General features: G+C 40.9%; 2 protein-coding genes across 3 annotated transcripts in view; both read right to left on the reverse strand.

Moving 5' to 3' along the window:
• Nucleotides 1–3530, reverse strand: part of ykt6 (YKT6 v-SNARE homolog (S. cerevisiae)) — a 5384-nt gene extending 1854 nt beyond the window's left edge. Inside the window, exons 1-6 of one of the 2 annotated variants that reach the window (XM_030768333.1) lie at nt 3230–3530; nt 2656–2792; nt 2383–2465; nt 1972–2072; nt 1337–1441; nt 263–328 (exon numbers count right to left, since the gene is read on the reverse strand). In XM_030768333.1, coding sequence (XP_030624193.1) covers nt 263–328; nt 1337–1441; nt 1972–2072; nt 2383–2465; nt 2656–2759 — 459 coding nt within the window. In that variant the 5' untranslated portion in view covers nt 2760–2792; nt 3230–3530. Of the gene's footprint in view, nt 1–262; nt 329–1336; nt 1442–1971; nt 2073–2382; nt 2466–2655; nt 2793–3024; nt 3095–3229 lie in introns of those variants that run through there. The other variant, XM_030768335.1, reaches the window with a different exon arrangement.
• Nucleotides 3531–4787: 1257 nt separating this feature from the next.
• On the reverse strand, nt 4788–16489 carry aebp1a (AE binding protein 1a). The gene is made up of 20 exons (XM_030768309.1): nt 15831–16489; nt 13406–13681; nt 13110–13157; nt 12519–12599; nt 12283–12366; nt 11896–11955; nt 11656–11715; nt 11354–11434; nt 10385–10494; nt 10118–10257; nt 9604–9688; nt 9232–9376; nt 8824–8903; nt 8348–8471; nt 8054–8250; nt 7762–7935; nt 7165–7552; nt 6068–6207; nt 5865–5964; nt 4788–5748 (listed from the first exon to the last, which is right to left on the reverse strand). The coding sequence occupies exons 1-20, from the start codon at nt 16102–16104 to the stop codon at nt 5183–5185; spliced, it is 3213 nt and encodes a 1070-aa protein (XP_030624169.1). The 5' UTR covers nt 16105–16489; the 3' UTR covers nt 4788–5182.
• Between the last annotated feature and the right edge of the window lie 1722 nt (nt 16490–18211).

An 18211-nucleotide genomic window follows, 5' to 3' on the forward strand; every position in this document is an offset into this window, starting at 1 on the left:
TTAACCTGTGCTTAACAAACACACAAGCACAGAATGAAGAATAAACACAGAGACCCAAAGAATGCTAATTTTACAGTGTAGTATAGCAGTAGTTTCATATGACACGACAGATTTGTGTTTCACGTCACTGTGGGTACCAGGAGATTTCAGGAAATTCAAAAATTTCCCTGCCAACTTATTAACAGAACTGCCACAGACCTCTGTTTTTTTCTTTTTTTGAACATCTTAACAAATATTATTACATATTCTCTGTTTTTCTTACCAAAATAATTTTTGTCTCATCCAGTTCCGCTTGCACTTTGGTCATGGCGTCAGCTTCACGGGGATTCTGTTAGAATAAATTTATTCATAAAATTTCTTACCAACTTTTCTTATTTGCTGTCACAGGCTTACAGAAGAGAACAGGAAAACGATTACGTCATCTTGGTAATCCTGTGATTTTTCTAAACTTTTTCTGATGCATGTTTCATGTGCCCAAATGCGGTATTCTTCAAATGAGCAATAACAGGAAGTTAGATCCTTTCTTATGCCACAAAATCCTAACAAGCTGACACAATGTTTAGTTTTGAGTTGCATGGACTTCTGCAATTCTTTGTGACCTGGTTTGGCAGAGAATGCAGTAAACAGATTACAATTTGACTGAACTGCAAGCAAAGTCACTGTGCTAACTAGGCTGTAAAAAAAACAAAAAACAAAAAAAAAAACAGAAAACACCACACCTGCTGTGCCCACACTGTTCTGATTTTTCGTTACTTTAAGGTTAGACTTTAAAGTCGTCTTCTTTCCGCTTTACAGCTCTTACAGGATTATCACACTCACACAATCTAGAATCTGTCTCACTGTGTCAAATGCAGTCCTGTTCAGTTCACCTGTTACAGCCACTTACACACAAAAACAACTGGTGAAGCTACTTTCTCTTCTTATTTAAGTAAGTTGTCAGTCTTCCTCTCCTTCTACAAATTCATCAGGTACCGACCAGAAGCAGTACCGAAAACAAAGCTCAAAATATATTTTAATTTGGTTTTTCATTAAAATATTTAATCAGATAAAGAATGGCATACTTGACTCCTAGAGCTCAGATTTATAAAAGTCTCTGTTTGTTTTTAGTCTCTCAATCAGTTTACATGGTGTAAGACTTTCTCCCTGTTCTAAACACGACCATGGTCTCCCAGGCAGAGCCTGGGAAGGGCAGGGTCATGTAACTCTTAATGTCACTGGTGGAATTCCAAGTGATGTCATAACTGTGCTTGATACAAGACTGTTTGCTTTCTGAAGGACATTTCTCTGATCCAAGACTGTGTTTGAAATACACAGCAGTTCTTTTGCGCCTCCTAACCTGATATTTGGCCAGGTAGCCGTCCAGAGCAGTATACTGAATGGAGGCTGGGGAACCTGAGGGCCAGTCTATGCTGTTCACTTGCTTAGAGAAATCATCCAGCACCTAGAAAAGTAATTAAAAAAAAAAAAACCAGGAATTCTTAGAAGGCAATGAACAGCCAATAACACACAAATACAGTCTACTGAACAGAATACCTGCCAATATGAAGGATTTAGCTCAATAAGACTACATCGAGATTTCTTTTCTTTTTTTTTTTAGTTTTTCCTCTCAATACCGTAAGATTTAACTAAATGTTTTATTATAAGCCATATCACATGAATAATTCAAAAATAGCTGCAGTTTTAATGAGAACAGGGGACCTTGGGTTTTACTTGAGCGTTTCTGGGTACAGATCACAGTATCTGGGCTACAAGGGCTGGTGTCTCAACCACATGTGTGTAAATATCACACTATGCTGCAGACAACACAAATATCTCAAACATACCATAGCAGTGGCATACCATATCGTTTAAAAAGTTGCTCGATCAAGAAGCCAGATGCATCGTAAATAGCTTTAATATTATGTTACAGACTTAAATATAGGCCCCCACACACACAGTGGCTTGAGCACCATTTGAGATACTGTAGCTTACCTTATCAAGAAGAGTAAAGCAAACTCTAGATGGGTATTCACTATCTGCAATCACGACTCCACTAAGAGAATCATTCCTTACATACACATGACACAGGTACTCTGTGAGGGAAAAATATACAAATAAAAAAGGTCATTTCATCAGATTCGAGAGTGCATACGTACAAAGAAATCGCACAACCCCCCTCCAAACACAAACACACACTGTTTGTCACTGGTCTATTTTGAACAATCAAATACTAGGCAATTTGGGGAGCAAGCAGTGCGCTTCTAATTGCTCTGACACTAATGATACTGTTGAGGGTAATTACAAAAAGCTTCCTGTACAAATTACAGAGCCACAGTCAGCACAGAACAGTATCACAACTAAAATGCTACTGTGTTTGTCACTGTTCATTGCATTAATACGAACCTTGCTCCTTGACAGAAGCACGACTTCCATGTGATGAGCGTTCTACTATTAGGGCGCTCGTGAACGTCATAAACTCTTGAACACTGGGGAGTGAACACAAAGCGCGCATGAAATGAACACAGGCGGACAATAGGGCTAACATCCATCTCATCCTGTCTCACGTCTTATATAAAACGCGACCGTATACCGTTATAAAGGAATGCAGGCTATTACACGAAGAGCAATGTTTAATACAATAAGATGTAGAGAGATATGAAAACTGCAAAGACTGACCTGGACCTCTGGAAAAAACTAAAAGACGATAAATCAAAGGCCGCTTTCAGCAGGTTGGCTTTCGTCGTTCCCTTGTGCAGGACACTCAAACTATAGAGCTTCATGGTGACTTTGAGCAGGAAATCTTTTCTTTTACTCTGAAACAAAACTGATAATATTTAATGTCTTTCCCGCTCGTTATCATTTCGACAATTCCTCAATCTATGTGCGACAGTCACGATAAAAAATATTTGTCAGATGCCTTCCAAATCAAAGAACAGTATCACATCATAGTTGACAGCGTTTTCTTTGTACTTTTTGTGACGTTAGCTAGTCTAATTTACTTGGTCATACGATACAGCCTACGCTGTGTAGCGTTCTTCAAGTTACCTTATCCTCTAGAACATAGGGAACCACAGACGTGTCACACTGGTGCTTCTAGGCAACAGGCTGGTAGCCCTCTCACTACTTCATAATACGGTGTAGACGGCTAGCTAGCTGACGATATAGCTTAATTCAAAACACTGTTGAATATATGTATGTGACAGTTTAAACAAATGTTTTACTAGAGTGAGCTCTTAATAATAATACTTACATTTCCTTCGCGTAGCAAGCACTAAGCTGCTGCTAATTCTACAACAGCGGAACAGCTAGGTTAGCTCCCAACTAATCTGATGATCAGATACCTTAGGATAGCTAGCTTTGCCACTTTCGATAGGAATTAGGTAGCTTGGCTTCGACGGATCAAGCTGTTTGTTCGTTTAGCGAGAGCTGGGAAAACGATAATATCAGAATCAATGGTCGTTCTCGTCTATTAACAATCACTGTTAAACCTAATCGTAGCGGAACCGTAAACGACACAGTCACTTATAAAAATCCGACAAACTCTCATGTCTAACAACTAGCCAGTTAGTTATTTGGCCGTGAAGAAATGACGACATGCGACAGATATGCCGAGGTTCCGGTCACAAAAATTCAAAATAAAAGTCCAACGACAGGGAGGGCCGTTTTACCTGAGTGGTGCAAATAATTTAATCCGTCGCATTAGGAAACCGTTTCAATTCATATCAAAATAACATTTAAGAAAACAACCCTTTAATGTTTAGGTTCTTTGCTGAAATAACTAGTCAGCCAGAGTCCTTCTAAAAACTGTGTCCTTCTCTAAGCTACCTAATTTAAGTCATATTTACATAATAATGCATATATATATTTAATAATGTCAAGACAGGTTTATGTAAACACTGTAACCTGTGTAAACACTACAAACTCTTTGGTCAAAGGGATTTGTGCCGTTATCTAGAAAAGAAATGTGCTTATGATAAGACAGACAAGGTATTTAGTAAGGATGATGGGTGATGGTTTATGTTTAAGCACTTCATTATGTCACTGATTAACACTGCTGATACCACTGTCCATTGTTGTGAGTAATAATAAAGGTCTAATAGAAGTCTAATGACTGCTTTTTTTTCATATTCATTTCATTCTTATTTAATATTATTGTCATAGACTCACGTCCACATAGTTGCAATTGTCAATAAAAGTGTGGACATTAATCATTGCTTAATCATTCTTCACTTTCATTCAATTGCTTTTTTTATTATTTAGTTTAATAAGTAAATGTGCATAATATGGAGATTCTGCTGGACAGTAGAGGATATAACAGCTAACTGAATCTCCATCTCAGTAATTTATTTGAAATCAGCTCTGCAGCGAAATCTGTGCTATCAGTTAAAAGCATTGGCTGTTAAGGCAGATTTGTTGGGGAACCTTTTACAAAAAGTAAGGACCATTATTATGACTGATAGTGGAATAATCTTTTGTACTCTATCAAATTGTTTATGAGCATAAATTATGTGGTATTTTCCATCAGTCCTCAAACGTGTAAATATTACACTTCTGACGAATTAAACAACCATATACACTGTCGTACCCAAAGGTTTCTGCCATTACTCTCTGTGGTTCTTAATCATGATAACTACAGATAACATTTGTGTAAGAAGAGTCAACGTTCAGAAAAAAAGAAAAGACAAGGAAACCCTGGGCCCAGCACACCACCTAAATGGTCATTTGGTCTAAATTCAGTCAAAAATTGAAACATAACATATTTATTCCACATATTTTATTAGAAAAACCCTCATGCACATTACAGTAAAGATTATGCATGATATGGCAAGTCGAGAGCTAAACCTCTGCAAAGGAACAGTGAATAACAGATGTGTGTCATTGTTGTCACGCAGGCTTCTTTTTTTTTTTTTAATCACAAATACACTGTTTATACAGTCTGTCATATCAAATGATCAAAATAATATTTTTTGTGCGCCAAGATTAAATCTTTTGCTCAACCGTTTCATTGTATTACTTATATTTTGCCCACAATCTTCATCGTTTTCTTTTATTTATAATCTCTCCGTTCCACAGAGAGATTACATTGTACATTCCTCACAAATTTCTGGCCAAACACATCAGCACACAAAAGACCTCTGGTGATGGAAACGTTTGAAACACTCTTGCCTGCTCAGACCAAGTAACTAAACTACACTCTTGGGGTTTAGTATTCATCTATGCTGTACTCAAAATTATAGTCTTGCGTGGGCTCAGACTCTTGGATTTCGGCCTCGATAGGGAAGGCAGTTGTTGATCTGGTGTCTTCCAGAAACCAGGAGTCAAACCAAGAGGTTGTGCTCTCTGACGCAAATTCTGTCGTGGTGGTAGTTGTAGGGACAGGGGTGGTGGTGGCGGTTGTGGTGGGGGGCCTGGTCGTTGTTATATTACCTCTCAGCTTTTGCATGCGGAGTTTACGCAGACGGATCAGACGCAGCCGCCGTAGACGTTCGCTCTGGGAGATCGTAGCGGTTCTTGTGCTACCACCAGAGTTAATGGTTGCGCCTCCGTTCCCAATCCTGGTCCCTGAACGTCTAATCGGCCTGTTTGGATTGAGGGCCATAATTTGTCTGATCCGGTCCCAGTTGGACTTGGTTAAGGTGAAGCTGCATGACGTAGCACCAGCTTCATAACCCACCATACAAAGTCGCGTCTGAGATGTGTAGCCGTCTGCTCGCGCTGTCACGCGGTACTCCCCAGGGTTCAGAAGGCGCCAGTAATCACCCGTAGCAGCTTGAGTAGAAAAAATGTTAGGTCAGAATTTCTGCATTACGCATAAAACTATGTTAACTCAACGAATAACGCTGAAACAGTGCATGGTGACAAGAAGAAATTGTGACGATTTTTACCTGTTTTCACATCATGCTTAATGCCCTCCACAGACACAGTAGCATTAGCTACGTAATTGCCCTCCACGTCTCGGACAACACCTTTGATTCCGCGATGCACCTAACAGATTTCAAGGTATTATTTCCAAGTATAAAACATTCGGTTCAGGTGTTCGACTCGCTTTGGACAGTCGTAGCCTCTATATTTTATCCGTTTTCCTCACCTGCTCCATGAAAGCCAGAAGAGCCTCGCGATTACTCTCCCACTCCAGGGGCAGTTCACTTTCATGGGGAAACTTGTCACATCCGAGGAAGACGGAGATCTCAAAGCAGTTAGTATGCAGGTAGCTAAAGTCATTCATACCTATTAAAATATATAAAATATGTCACAGACAAATTAGTTTGAGTCATGTCAACGGCCCTTTGTTTTTATATTGTGGAAAATCTCATATGGACAGTACTACCATCTGAATTGAATTTCTTTACCCGCATGGATGCCAAGAATCCTACCCACAAACCCACAGGCTCAAACTAGTTTCTTTGGCAAATCACTCACTCACTCATCCTGATTGGGGTCGCAGGGGGTGCTGGAGTAGACACACAGACAAACACACTCACACTCATACCTAGGGGGCAATTTAGTGTCTCCAGTTCACCTAACCTGCATGTCTTTGGACTGTGGGAGGAAACCCACGCAGAACATGCAAACTCCACACGGAAAGGACTGAAGACCTTCTTGCTGTGAGGCGACAGCGCTACCCACTGCGCCACCGTGCCGCCCTTTGGCAAATCAGATATGGCTAAGTAACAAGGGTCATTACATACTCTCTCCTTTGAAAAAGTGCATCTTCACTGTTTTAGGGCTTGCATGTTTTTAGTGACGTACTAACAGCTAAATGTCATTGCTGGTACCAGTTTGGAAGGATGTCCTGGGCACCGTCACCACTGAATATCATGTTGGGTTTGCACCCACCACACTTAAGCACCAGTATCAGAAAGTCAAAGGGTCAGACCTGGTTTCAGGCAAACAGCCTGAAACCAAATAACTACAGTCATTGCAATAGATGCCTGTAAGAGACAGACACTGTTCTAAATCTATTTCATCCATTTTATTTGTTAAAAGACGTATTGTCTAATTTTATTATGGAGATTACTGATGGTGAATTCATAGTGATGTGGTAAATGCAAGTCACTAGAGGGCAATCTTCTCAAACTCAGTCACCACCTCTGTAACACATGTCTGTGCGCCAGGGAACATGTTTATCTAATCTTACGCTATGAGTAAGCAGCTTTAACAAGAAGTGCTCGGGTTATTACTCACTGCCTACGACAGGCTTCCAGCTGGCGCGGTTTATAATGCCCTGGCCAGCGGTGACGTCATCGCCGTGGCAAGAACCACGGTATGTCTCCGTCATGGTGAGGTGGCTGTGGGCGTAGGTCATGGCGAGCCAGCGGAACATGTTCTCGTCGGCCGTTTCTCGCAGGGCGCCCTCGTTCTGCCGTTGGATCCTCGCCCACGTCTCCTCGTTCATCACGCGTTCCATCTCCGCTCGTCTCCTGCCCCCGCGGCCATCCGCCCCCACCGCCCTGGGCGGCCGCTGCATGTCGAAGGGGTACGTCACAATCTTCTCCCCACCCTGCAGGTTAGCGCCCAGAACAAACGGGGTCCTTTCCATCCACGCGATTATCGCCCGAGTCTCAGCGGCGACCTGAGCAGAGAACATAAACACGAATATTAACAGCCTGCCTTTCACTCTGTTTCACAGACATTTTAAGCAGAGGCTTGAATGGACTGAAAAAAAAGCTTTAATACTTTTTTGGCCTTTACCGCACACTGGAACGTGTACTTATGAAAGTACCATCTACCATACACCACTTATCTCTGCCAAAATCTTCATCCGAATTCATATTTGCCTACCGAGCCGTTGAGGAAATTTTCTGGCAAGGGAATGTGGTGATTGGGCACAATGCGCGGGACCCAGCCCCTGTCCTCTGCACCCCACAGAATACTGTTTAGGTCAGGAAAGTTCTGGAAAATATCATAGCCCTCCTCCGTCCAGTGGCCAAGGTTCCAGTTACCCATCTCAGAACCCTTGAAAAACAGGAAATCCACAAGTATAAGTAAATGACCAGTTGACAAAGAACTTTAAAATAAGGAAACAGTGGGATGTCCGGATGAAGAGGCAAATTTGCTTGAAACAGCCTCCCACCATCTCATAGGCCAGCTCGTAGGCATCGGGGTTGAGCGAGGGCACTAAGTGGATGCGCACTCCGTCCACCAGGCGGCGCACTCTCGGGTTGTCGTCGTTGTACTCCTTACACAGGAACTGCATCAGCAACAGCAACAGCTCCCGGCCAAGCACCTCGTTCCCGTGCAGGCCCGCGGTGTAGCGGAACTCCGGCTCACCTGGTTAGACGCAGGATGAGGCGAAAGCAGTCGATTAAAGAGCGAAACAAAAAGAGGGACGGGCCTCGGCTTCCCAAGCCTCCGTCTGAAGGTTTACCTCGTTCGTGTTCCCCGGGGTTATCAGATATCTCCATCGCATACATCTTCAGTCCTTGAGAGCTCTTGCCGATGTTGTAGATTCTGGTGATGTTGGGACACTCTTCGTTTATTACTTTCATCATCTGAGCGTTTACAAAAAAAAAAATCAAAACAATTTAGAGAAGACAGGGGAACGTAGTCGTGACACAGAAATTCCATTTGAGCGTGGATTTCAAAAGACTCAATTGCTGCAAGAAAAGATATCATATCTGATGTATCTGATATTGTATTACAAATATATGTTATATCATGAACCTATATCATATATTACACACACGTGATCACGTGAACTTGTTGAGCTGAGAGACAGTGTTCAAGCATTTGAACGAGGTCTCTGTATTAAATACAGTGAAACTGAGGAATCAGGGTACAGCTGCTTTTTGACAACATCCATTGTGCAAAGCTCCATATAAATAAAACCGATTTAAGTCTCACCTGTCTCATCTCCTTGTAGTTATGATGCCTGAAATCCAGATCATCAGTGGGAATAACCTCATTGTCAGTGGGGTAGCTGTCTGTGGGAATACGTTGTACATTTTTAAATACACAAGTCCAATACACCTTTCATAAGCCCCTTTCACACATGCACTGCAACCCTAAAATAATCTAGATTCTAACTGGAGGGGCTGTGTGTGTGAACGCAAATGTCCGAATCACTTGGATCGGATCCTAAACGGACTTTATTCTCCCAGCCCCCTGGTACAAAGTCCACCGTATATTCAATTGAGTGCATGTGCCGTCATACACAACTGTCAGACAACAGTCATTCTTAATAAACAGTGATTCTCACTCTGTAGCATCATTTAGTTCAAATATCACCCAATCAGAAGAGACTGTGCTTACTGGGCAGTTGACAAGCGAGCACCTCCAGTCGCATACATAGACTGCCGTTCCAGCTTTGAGGTAAAATCCGTAAATAGCGTGCCACCGTGGGCCAGGCAAACTGGTTCATCACTGGAGTGTCCTTGTCCACATTGCCGTAGAAAAGCTGAAAGGCGACGTAAGATATTAGTCACGTGACTAATCGTTGTAAAAGAAAAAAAAAATGCCATGCTGTCAAGAGAAAGAAATCAGCTTTTGGGAAGATGCTGTTTGCAAGATTTGCTGCCTTTTGGTTCTCAGTTAGACGCAATTGTTCTAATGGCTAAATATTAAATTCATGGCAAAACCAAAGAGGATAAGCATGTGTGGTGTGCAAGAGGTCAAAGAACGCACCCATTCTGCGTAGCCGTCATGAAGCACTGTCCAATCACGGCTGTCGTTACTGAAGGCCACGAAAAACGACGAAACAAAATCTTCACTGAAATGGAAATGGGAAAAACAAGTTAAATAAATAAAATAAAGTTATAAGAAAGGAAAGAAAGGAATGAAGAACTCATCTAATCACAATTAACCATGAACGTGTATCATAAAAGCTTGATTACTTGTGATTCTACCTAAATATTTTACCTCTAATTATGAAAATGCAGTTACTTTTTGAGTGGTAACTCAATAAGAACAATCTGAAGTTGGAGGTGTTTTTTTTTGTTTTGTTTAATGATTCCAGAGAGTGTTGCTAATTGTTCATTCACATGTTAACCTTATGAACCAAAACATGAATGCTGATACCTGTTATTAAACACCTTGGCCGTTTTGCTTCACCTAATATCATTTATTCCAATTACAGGCTGTACTGCGTCAGGATCATATATTTTGTTTTCCCCTAAAATGTCCGGCCTTTGACCCTTACTGCATCTCTGAGTTCCTGCCCTGGGTGATGACCCCTGCGAACTCCACTTCACGACGAGCGTCGATCTGAAACCAGTGTTCTTTCTCCTCAGTGTCAGCACACCACGCTCCTCCATAAACATCCTCCTCGTCATCTGAACTCTACAAAGAAAAACACGAAAGCACCTCATAAAGTAAGTTGTTGGATCGCTAACAAATCGGAAAAGTGGAAAACTGTCAAAAGGAATCAGCTGCCCAAGGGCATTGTGGGTGATGCCGGAGAACATACCTGCATATTCAGCCGGCCCCTCTGTGCTGAAAAGCCTTGATGGGATGAGGAAGAGGCCAAAATCTGGTCGTCCTCTACGCGATGGGACTCCATTCCCAGAGGAGGACATTCTGAGAAATGAGAAGAATATTTTTAGAGCACTATCTTACTTTTTGTTTCTCAACATGTTTGTGTAGTGTTTTAATCTTGTTTTGACGTTTAACAACAAAACTGTTGAAAAATCATTGTTGTCTAGAAGCTTTTGTGTCAGATTTGGGGCTTCCATCTGTATTTAAGCTATAGGATTACCCTGTAGGAGCACTTTATTGCTTGCAAAGTGAAGAAAAATATTTATTTGGTGATTAAACTGTTAAAAATTCTTTAGTTTAAAAAAAAAACTTTCATGTGTACAGGGCGTCCTACAATGGTGTTTAACCATTCTTCAGAGACTCTTAATTCATTTTTCCAAATGATCATCCAGACTTTTTAAATGACACTATTAATTATAATATTACTCTTTTTGGAAGAACAAAATGCCATTGCTAAAAATAAGACACTCTTTTTGTCATATTTGTCACATTTTTACACACTGTTTCAACAAAGGCAGTAAAAGTTGCACATTTTCACAGTGACACATTTGAAGTGGAACATTCCGGATGATCATTCCACTAAGGAAAGCGGTTTTGGTTTTTGGTTGGAGTAACCCATTTATTTTACTGGACAGGATGGAGATTGGGCCAATAACAATGCTGGCTCCTCCAAAACACAGCCTCATTCTGAACCTCATCCTGAGCCCACAATCCACTCTCAGGCTCCTCTCCAGTTGGAAAAGAAGGAGCCAGTAGTGAAAGCACATGTCAGTGCTGAGATTTAACGGCCATTGCAGCTCAGGCATAGTAATTTAAATTGTAACTTCTTGCAGGAGGAAAAAAAAATTATAATCATATTTCCAACCCTCACTCCATGTTTTCAGACTTTAAACAAACTTACTCTTGGGCTCGGCATGAACGGGAATCTGCTTCTTTCTCTCTTCTTCTTCCTCCTTCTCCCACATCTTCCTCAGTTTCTCAGCTAGTACGGATAAAGAAAAGATCATACATGCTATACAGTGCATCACCCTGACGAATAATCAGAATGAAATGTAACATGTGACATAATACAAACGATGAGACTACTCGAAAGGTATTTCACACTGGGAAAAAAAAAACCAAAAAAAAAAAAACCATATGAGCCCTGGAAACAGTAAAGTTGTCTTCAAAGAAACAAACAAACAAAGTGAAGCTGACGTCAACCTTTTTCTTCTTTCTCCTTCCGTGCCTTCTCCATCTCTTCCTCAAGCTTCTTAGCAGCCACTAATTTGAACGGAAAGATCGACCAGAAAATGAGAGGGTGAGAAAGAGAGAGGGAGAGAGAGAGAAATAAAGAAAGAAAGAGGGAGGTGAATGAATAACCCACAACATTTGTCAACATTATCGTGATCATAACAAAATGAAATATTCTCATTAAATAGCATTGGAATACTAAACACTTACAGTCAGTGTATTCATATTCCTCATACCACGGAACAACGGGCATTGGAGCTGTGGTTTCTTCTAAATGATCAAAGACGCACAAAATAGTCAAACAACAACATCAAAGATATACATGAAAGACAACATGGCAGACTATTTTGATTTTCTTAAGGAACCTAATAAGTATGGATTCAAAGTGTTCTGCCTGATGAAACTGGACTGCACAATAAGTTCCACATACTGTGGTTATGTGGTCTTGTATTGAACATGTGGACTGTATTTTGGTACACCTTTAGGTCAAAACTAAACATGACTTTGCCCTCAGAATCTGAATCCTTAGCACCCCCCCCCACCCTGCCGTCTCCCTAAAGGAGGTCCTGTTTCTAATACTCCTGCCTTAATACTTACCAGGTATGGGTAGATATATACTGGGGTCCTCTGTAGTGGTGGCCCCTTTGCGTCGAGGGTAAAGGTCAGGTTCTGTTACATCATCTGTTAGGTGAGAAAACAAAATATCTTAGAAGTCTTTATGGACACCATCACTCTGCCTGTGAGGGTTTTTTTTAGCACCTTTTACCAACCAGTTTTCGAGCACAAAACATGCTTTAAATACGTGTTTTAAAACATGACCGTTTCAAACGCACATCTAGCATCCCAGTAATCGTCATCTGTTTCTTTTAAGACTTTGGTAACAGACGGTGACCTCGGATCTTCTTTTTTATCCACTGAAAAGAAAGAAAAGGATATTAAGGGCGGAATTTTTAAAACATATATATAAATACTTCATATTACTGGTTTGGTTTCCTTTTTTTTTTCCAAAATATGTCGACTTCAGCTCAATAAATGCGAACAAGTAGCGCTTTGTTGACCAAAACAGCACGTCAGCAAATTTCAGATGCTTTTGGTTAAGTTTTATCCCATTGCTTTGTATTACACGCCATCTTCTCTTTTAAAATGTTGGAGTAAATACATACTAAAATGTCCATAAAATTTCACCACATTACTATGCTCTGACGATTTTACTTCACACACTGGGACTTCAAAGGGAAAAGCGCTCTCTAAATGAAAACACAGCGAAGGCTAATTCATTCCAAACCTCACAGAAGGACAAGCTTCCTAAGGTGTGGTTACGTAAAGGGATGTGGTTTTTCGTGTATGGAGGTCTTAATGTTTTCATTTCAGTCATCGTTTTTGGCTTGACTGCTTGTCATCGTAGTCATCATAGTCTGGCTTACCGTAGTCTGGTTTAGGAGGTTCTTCCTTCTCTGTTTTGTTCTGAGATACTGTAGGAAACGCTGAAACGAATAAGAGAACAACCACCTGTGATGAATATGCTGGCAAGCATCGTAAATTTAGACCTTTATCTGTTCACAATACTAATCATCTAGAGGTTTGTTCTCCTTCGTATTGACTTTGTGCCCACTTTTGTTATGTCATTAGAGCTTTAGGTCTACAAAAGGGCTTCAAGTGAAACAGGCAGACAAGACAAAAGAGAGAAAATGGAAAACTGTTATCCAGTGAGAATGCTTACGTTTATCCCATCCAAGCTCATGGAGAAGCTTCTCCTCTTCCTCCTCCAGCGAGGGTTTTCTTTTGAGCCTTTGGTCTTTTTCAGATTTCTCCTTGGGCTGAGGGGTGGTCTTTGGTGCCTTGGGCTTTTTTGTGGGTTTTGGTGGCTTTGGTTTTTTCGTGGGTTTTGGTGGTTTGGGCTTCTTGGTCGCCTTTGGCGGCTTAGGTTTCTTGGTTGGCTTGGGAGCTTTCTGTTTCTTTGCTTTGGCCTCTTTTTCCGCTGCTTTCTTAGCCTTGGCTGAGGAAGGAAAATGAGAAGAGGGAATAAGAGACAGAATTTGAACTATGCAAGTCTTACATGAGTTAAGCGAAAGCAGACACAGAAACTCTGTGACAAATTTTAGAATGGGCACCAAAGCTCAGCACTGGTTTAATAAAACCAACTAGCATACGTACAGTCGGGTCTGGAAAAAAAAAATCACTTAAACATTAACTGTTGATTGCTCCTTTCACAAATCTTTTCTTTGCTCACTTATAAAACAAAGCCATGGGTACAAAATGAGAAAACATATGACTGTTAAACATCTCTCACATAGAAAGTTTTTTTTTTTATCTTAAGTTGGGAAATCCCACGGAGTGGAATTAAAAATTAACAATAATAATGACAATGCTTTGGTCCCCTTCAATGCTGACTTCACTGCACATCCCTGAATTTTCTTAAAGCAGAGGGTTCGATATATTTTTCTCTACAATCTCTTACGGAAAAGCACCATGAGTGTAACAGAAACTCAAATCAACTTATCAGCAGGATAATAATTTCGATATACATTGTTGTGAATAGCAAAATATCAGCTTTGACGCTATAGAACAAGTCATTTTCATGTTGAGAAATACTCTCTTTTCTTTAAAGCAGTGTTTTAACTGCCTGAGTCAGGCCACATATTCAGATGATTTAGGAGATAGGTCACAGTAAAGAGCAGTTTCTGTGACAGTGGTAGCAACAAGTGGAGTACCATTGGACAGGAACCAGACCGCGGAGGCATAAATCGCACGACTGTCTGGAAAGGCTGAGGAAAAAGAGGTCACCCATCGTTATCTTCTCTCATGATAAATGAACCACCCCACAGACTTCCACCGCAGTCTATCTCCAAATCCTCTCCTCTTACGTTTCCAAAAAATAAAAGCCTTTGAACTTCATGAAAAATATAGCAGCTGAGGTAGGTAAGTGTTTGGGGTTTTTTTTTGCCTTTTCAGAGCAATTCTAAAAATGCCTGACACTAGGTAAATGAACACAGATAGCTACAGCTATTCCAGTTGACATGAAATATTCTGACGTCAATACCAGCTCTACTTAACGTTACTGATTCGTTTAGTAAGTTTTCTGGACATAAAATTAATTTGACCAAGTCTGAAGCCATGCCACTTGGGAGCTTTAATTCAATACCTGCTGCTTTGCCCTCTTTCCCCTTTAAGTGGTCACCATCAGGTTTTGTGTATCTGGGTATATTTATCACTCCTAAATTTAAGCAAATGTGCAAAGGAAACTTTGTTCCCCTGTTCAAGAGGGTGAGGCAGGATTTGGAGCGATGGAATTCTTTGCCTGCCTCTTGGCTGGGACGCGTATCCCTGGTTAAGATGAATATATTACCTCAGTTATTGTATCACATCCAAATGATTCCTGTTTTGTTCTCAAATAGAGTGATGTAAGGCCTAAATGGCTGGCTTAGTGCCTTTATACGGAATAGACACAACCCAAAACTTAAGTTGGCTTGGTGGGGGGGGGGGGTCTAGACTTACCAAAATATCAGAACATAAGAACATATCAGCTGTGTTACTCCTATGAGATATATTTATGACATGGGTAGTAAATTATCCAAACTCTATCTGGCTGGGTGTTGAAGCTTCCCTTTCGACATGAAATATTCTAGTTTTATGTGCCTCTTCTGCCTCTGTAGGGTCAGAAAAAAACCAAAAGCAGTATTTTTCTTTCTTTCAGAAAGAGAGAAAAAACAAAGAAACAAACAGTGTCTTGTGAGGAGAATGAGATGTGGGATGGAAGACCTCTAAACTTTTGCTCATGACTAGACTCTTGTGGAGAGCCAGCTGTGTTTTCCATTTACCACTTCACTACTCAACCGTGATTTCTTTTCCAAATGAGGCCCTCACAGACGCATGTCTGACCAAAAAAAAAAAAAAAACTCTCTTATAGTAATATGAGTGACGAAGCTCTGCTGTTCTGATTTGTTGAACGCCAAGCAACCAAGCAGTTTCTTTTTTTTTTTAAGATTCCTCGGTTCCAAATATGTCAGAGTGACAAAAGCCAGTTGAGTGTCTGAAGTTCACTGCCTCTTGCAGCTCTTTATACGTACATAAGAAAACATGTATGCGTTCTACACTTTATTTGTGAACAAAAAAGAACATTTAAGGACGCTGACAAAAGCCCCTACCTGCCAGGACTTCCTCGGGTGACTTTTTCCCTCTTGGCTTACTCTTTGCAGTGTCAGCTTGTGCACTGGGATCATCCATCTGAATCTCTCCAGTTTGTTCATTTTGTAATTCCTCTCTCTCTTTACCATCCACTTCTACAACGTGTCTCGCGTCGTCTCTCTCAGACGTCTGACCCCGTTTCACCACGGCGTCACACTCAACATTCCCAACACTCACAAAAATGAAGACAAGAGCCAACAGAGAGACGTAAAGTTGCACGTCAAGTCTCCGCATCTTGACCGGGGATCGGAGGTACACCAAGACAATCCAGAATGATGGAGAAGACCTGTCTTACTCAAGTCTCTTCTACAACTGCATTTACAGAGTCACTATTTAAAACTGCCAAATGCTCACTCACCAAATGGGAAATGTTTGTACAAGATCTCCTGCAGTTTCACAAATAAGCAGCTGGAGGAGGAAAAGGGAGCCCGACGAATAGAGTAGGTTTATTCAAAACAAATCCAAATGTTTCCAAGGGTCATTCCATCAGCTTGCAAAAAAGAAAAAGAAAAAGAAAAGAAAAAGAAAACTTGAGTAGAGAGGGAGAGAGAACTCCTTTAAAAGCTTTTTGTTTGGGGATGTGGAATCAATGAAACCGGGAATTCCAGTAGAGGTTGAATTGCTTCTCAACCCAGCTCCCACACTCCGCTCTCCTTACAAAGATACTCCTCCAGTGGAATTCCACTGACATCCCCCTCTTCGTAAGTGCAGGAAGAGAAATCCTGTTTTAGGGGAGGGGAGTGGAAAGAGAGAGAGAGAGAGAGAGAGACCGACAGAGACAGACAGAGACTGGGAGATAACAGAGATCAACTGATGTACCGATTGATAAACACTTTGTGAATAACATAAACATTCAAACACTAAAAGTGGCTCCCTTCAGTCCAAAACAAGGCGTGAAAATTTTCTGATGTCATAAAACTTCACAGTGGGAAAGAAACATGTTAAAGCAACAGCTCTATATCACAGAGTCTCTATGGTTTTATCAGACAGGACAACACAACCTCATGAGTCATTCTTTTCTTCTCCTTCTTTTTTTTTTTCTTTTTTTTACCATTGACCTTAGCCTTTTTAAACCTCTTTGACTTTTGTTTACTTCCCAAAAAACTGAGCACGGTTGAAACGCCCCCAAGACCCACAGGAGATGTCAGGACCTGCCTCATTGCTGTGATGTATGTTCTCCTGAGGGGGGGGGGGGGGGAGGTGGCCAAACACAGAGGGACTGTATGGGCAACATCTTTTCATCAGCGCATGCAAGCCAAACTGTCGGGAGCTGGAGGTTGTTGTCATTTTTTCCGTAACAGGCCAGGCCAGATTAAATGATGGCATGTTTGTGCTTGGTTTTTTTATAACTAAGAGGTTTAGTGAGTCAAAACTCTGCTGTGTTCACCACAGGACATTCCTCTCACTTTAGTCCTGTCCACTTAAAACATCTGTCTAGGACCAGGAGTACGTCCATTATCTTAAGTCCTCTACACTGTTAAAGAAAAAAAAAAAAGTAAGGTCAACTTGAAATTAAATCCAAGTTGCCTTACAGTTTGGTGGCAAACTTTGCTTTTACACCTTTTGGGGCTACCCTATATTTTTAGGCTGACCTTTTTTCCCCCTTTTTTTGAAGTAATAACCGTCACAAATGTTGTTAGAATGTAAAGTGTATAGTGTTTACTTTTGCGATTAAAAAGTCGCGGTCAGAGGGCTCTTGGAGGATAGCTAAATAGGAGACATGCACAGGAGACGTGCATTGCTCTGTCAAAAGACAGAACCTCATTCTTCACATGAAAATGAGAGGATAAAATGGATTTGTAACTTTAGTTGCTTTTGCAGTATAAGGGCTATTTTTTTCTGATTTTACGTAATACATGAGGTCATTTAGCTGACTGCCAAGGCCTCGTGTTTCCAGAGATAACACAGTCGATGATGTATCACATTGCTGTTTTCAGCTAAAACTCTCTTCTCTATCAGCTCTGCGGTCTAAACTAAGAGTCTTCCCACGACAAAAACCTGAGAGCGCGGCCACACACGCTTTTCACAGCTGCAATATAGCACTTTTTTTTTACTCTGACAAATAACATTATAAAGACGTCACGTCCTTAGACTTCTAGAAGGACGTGTCTGAGATACATCAAAGCTCCACTGAGTTAGCCTTGCTATACGTTTACCGTCAAGCATGAGTCTTAGAACATATATGTTTTAACGTAACGTAACGTAAACATAGAACTAACATGACAGTGAATCGTGAGGTTGGCTTTTTATCAGTCTGCAACAGGAAACACGATATAACAGTGTCTTTTTACTCTCTTTTCCATAAGAATGTCTAGAAAGAACAAGGACTTATCTGTGGCTC

The sequence above is a fragment of the Chanos chanos genome, chromosome 3, assembly GCF_902362185.1.
Source record: "Chanos chanos chromosome 3, fChaCha1.1, whole genome shotgun sequence".
Taxonomy (NCBI): Eukaryota; Metazoa; Chordata; class Actinopteri; order Gonorynchiformes; family Chanidae; genus Chanos; species Chanos chanos.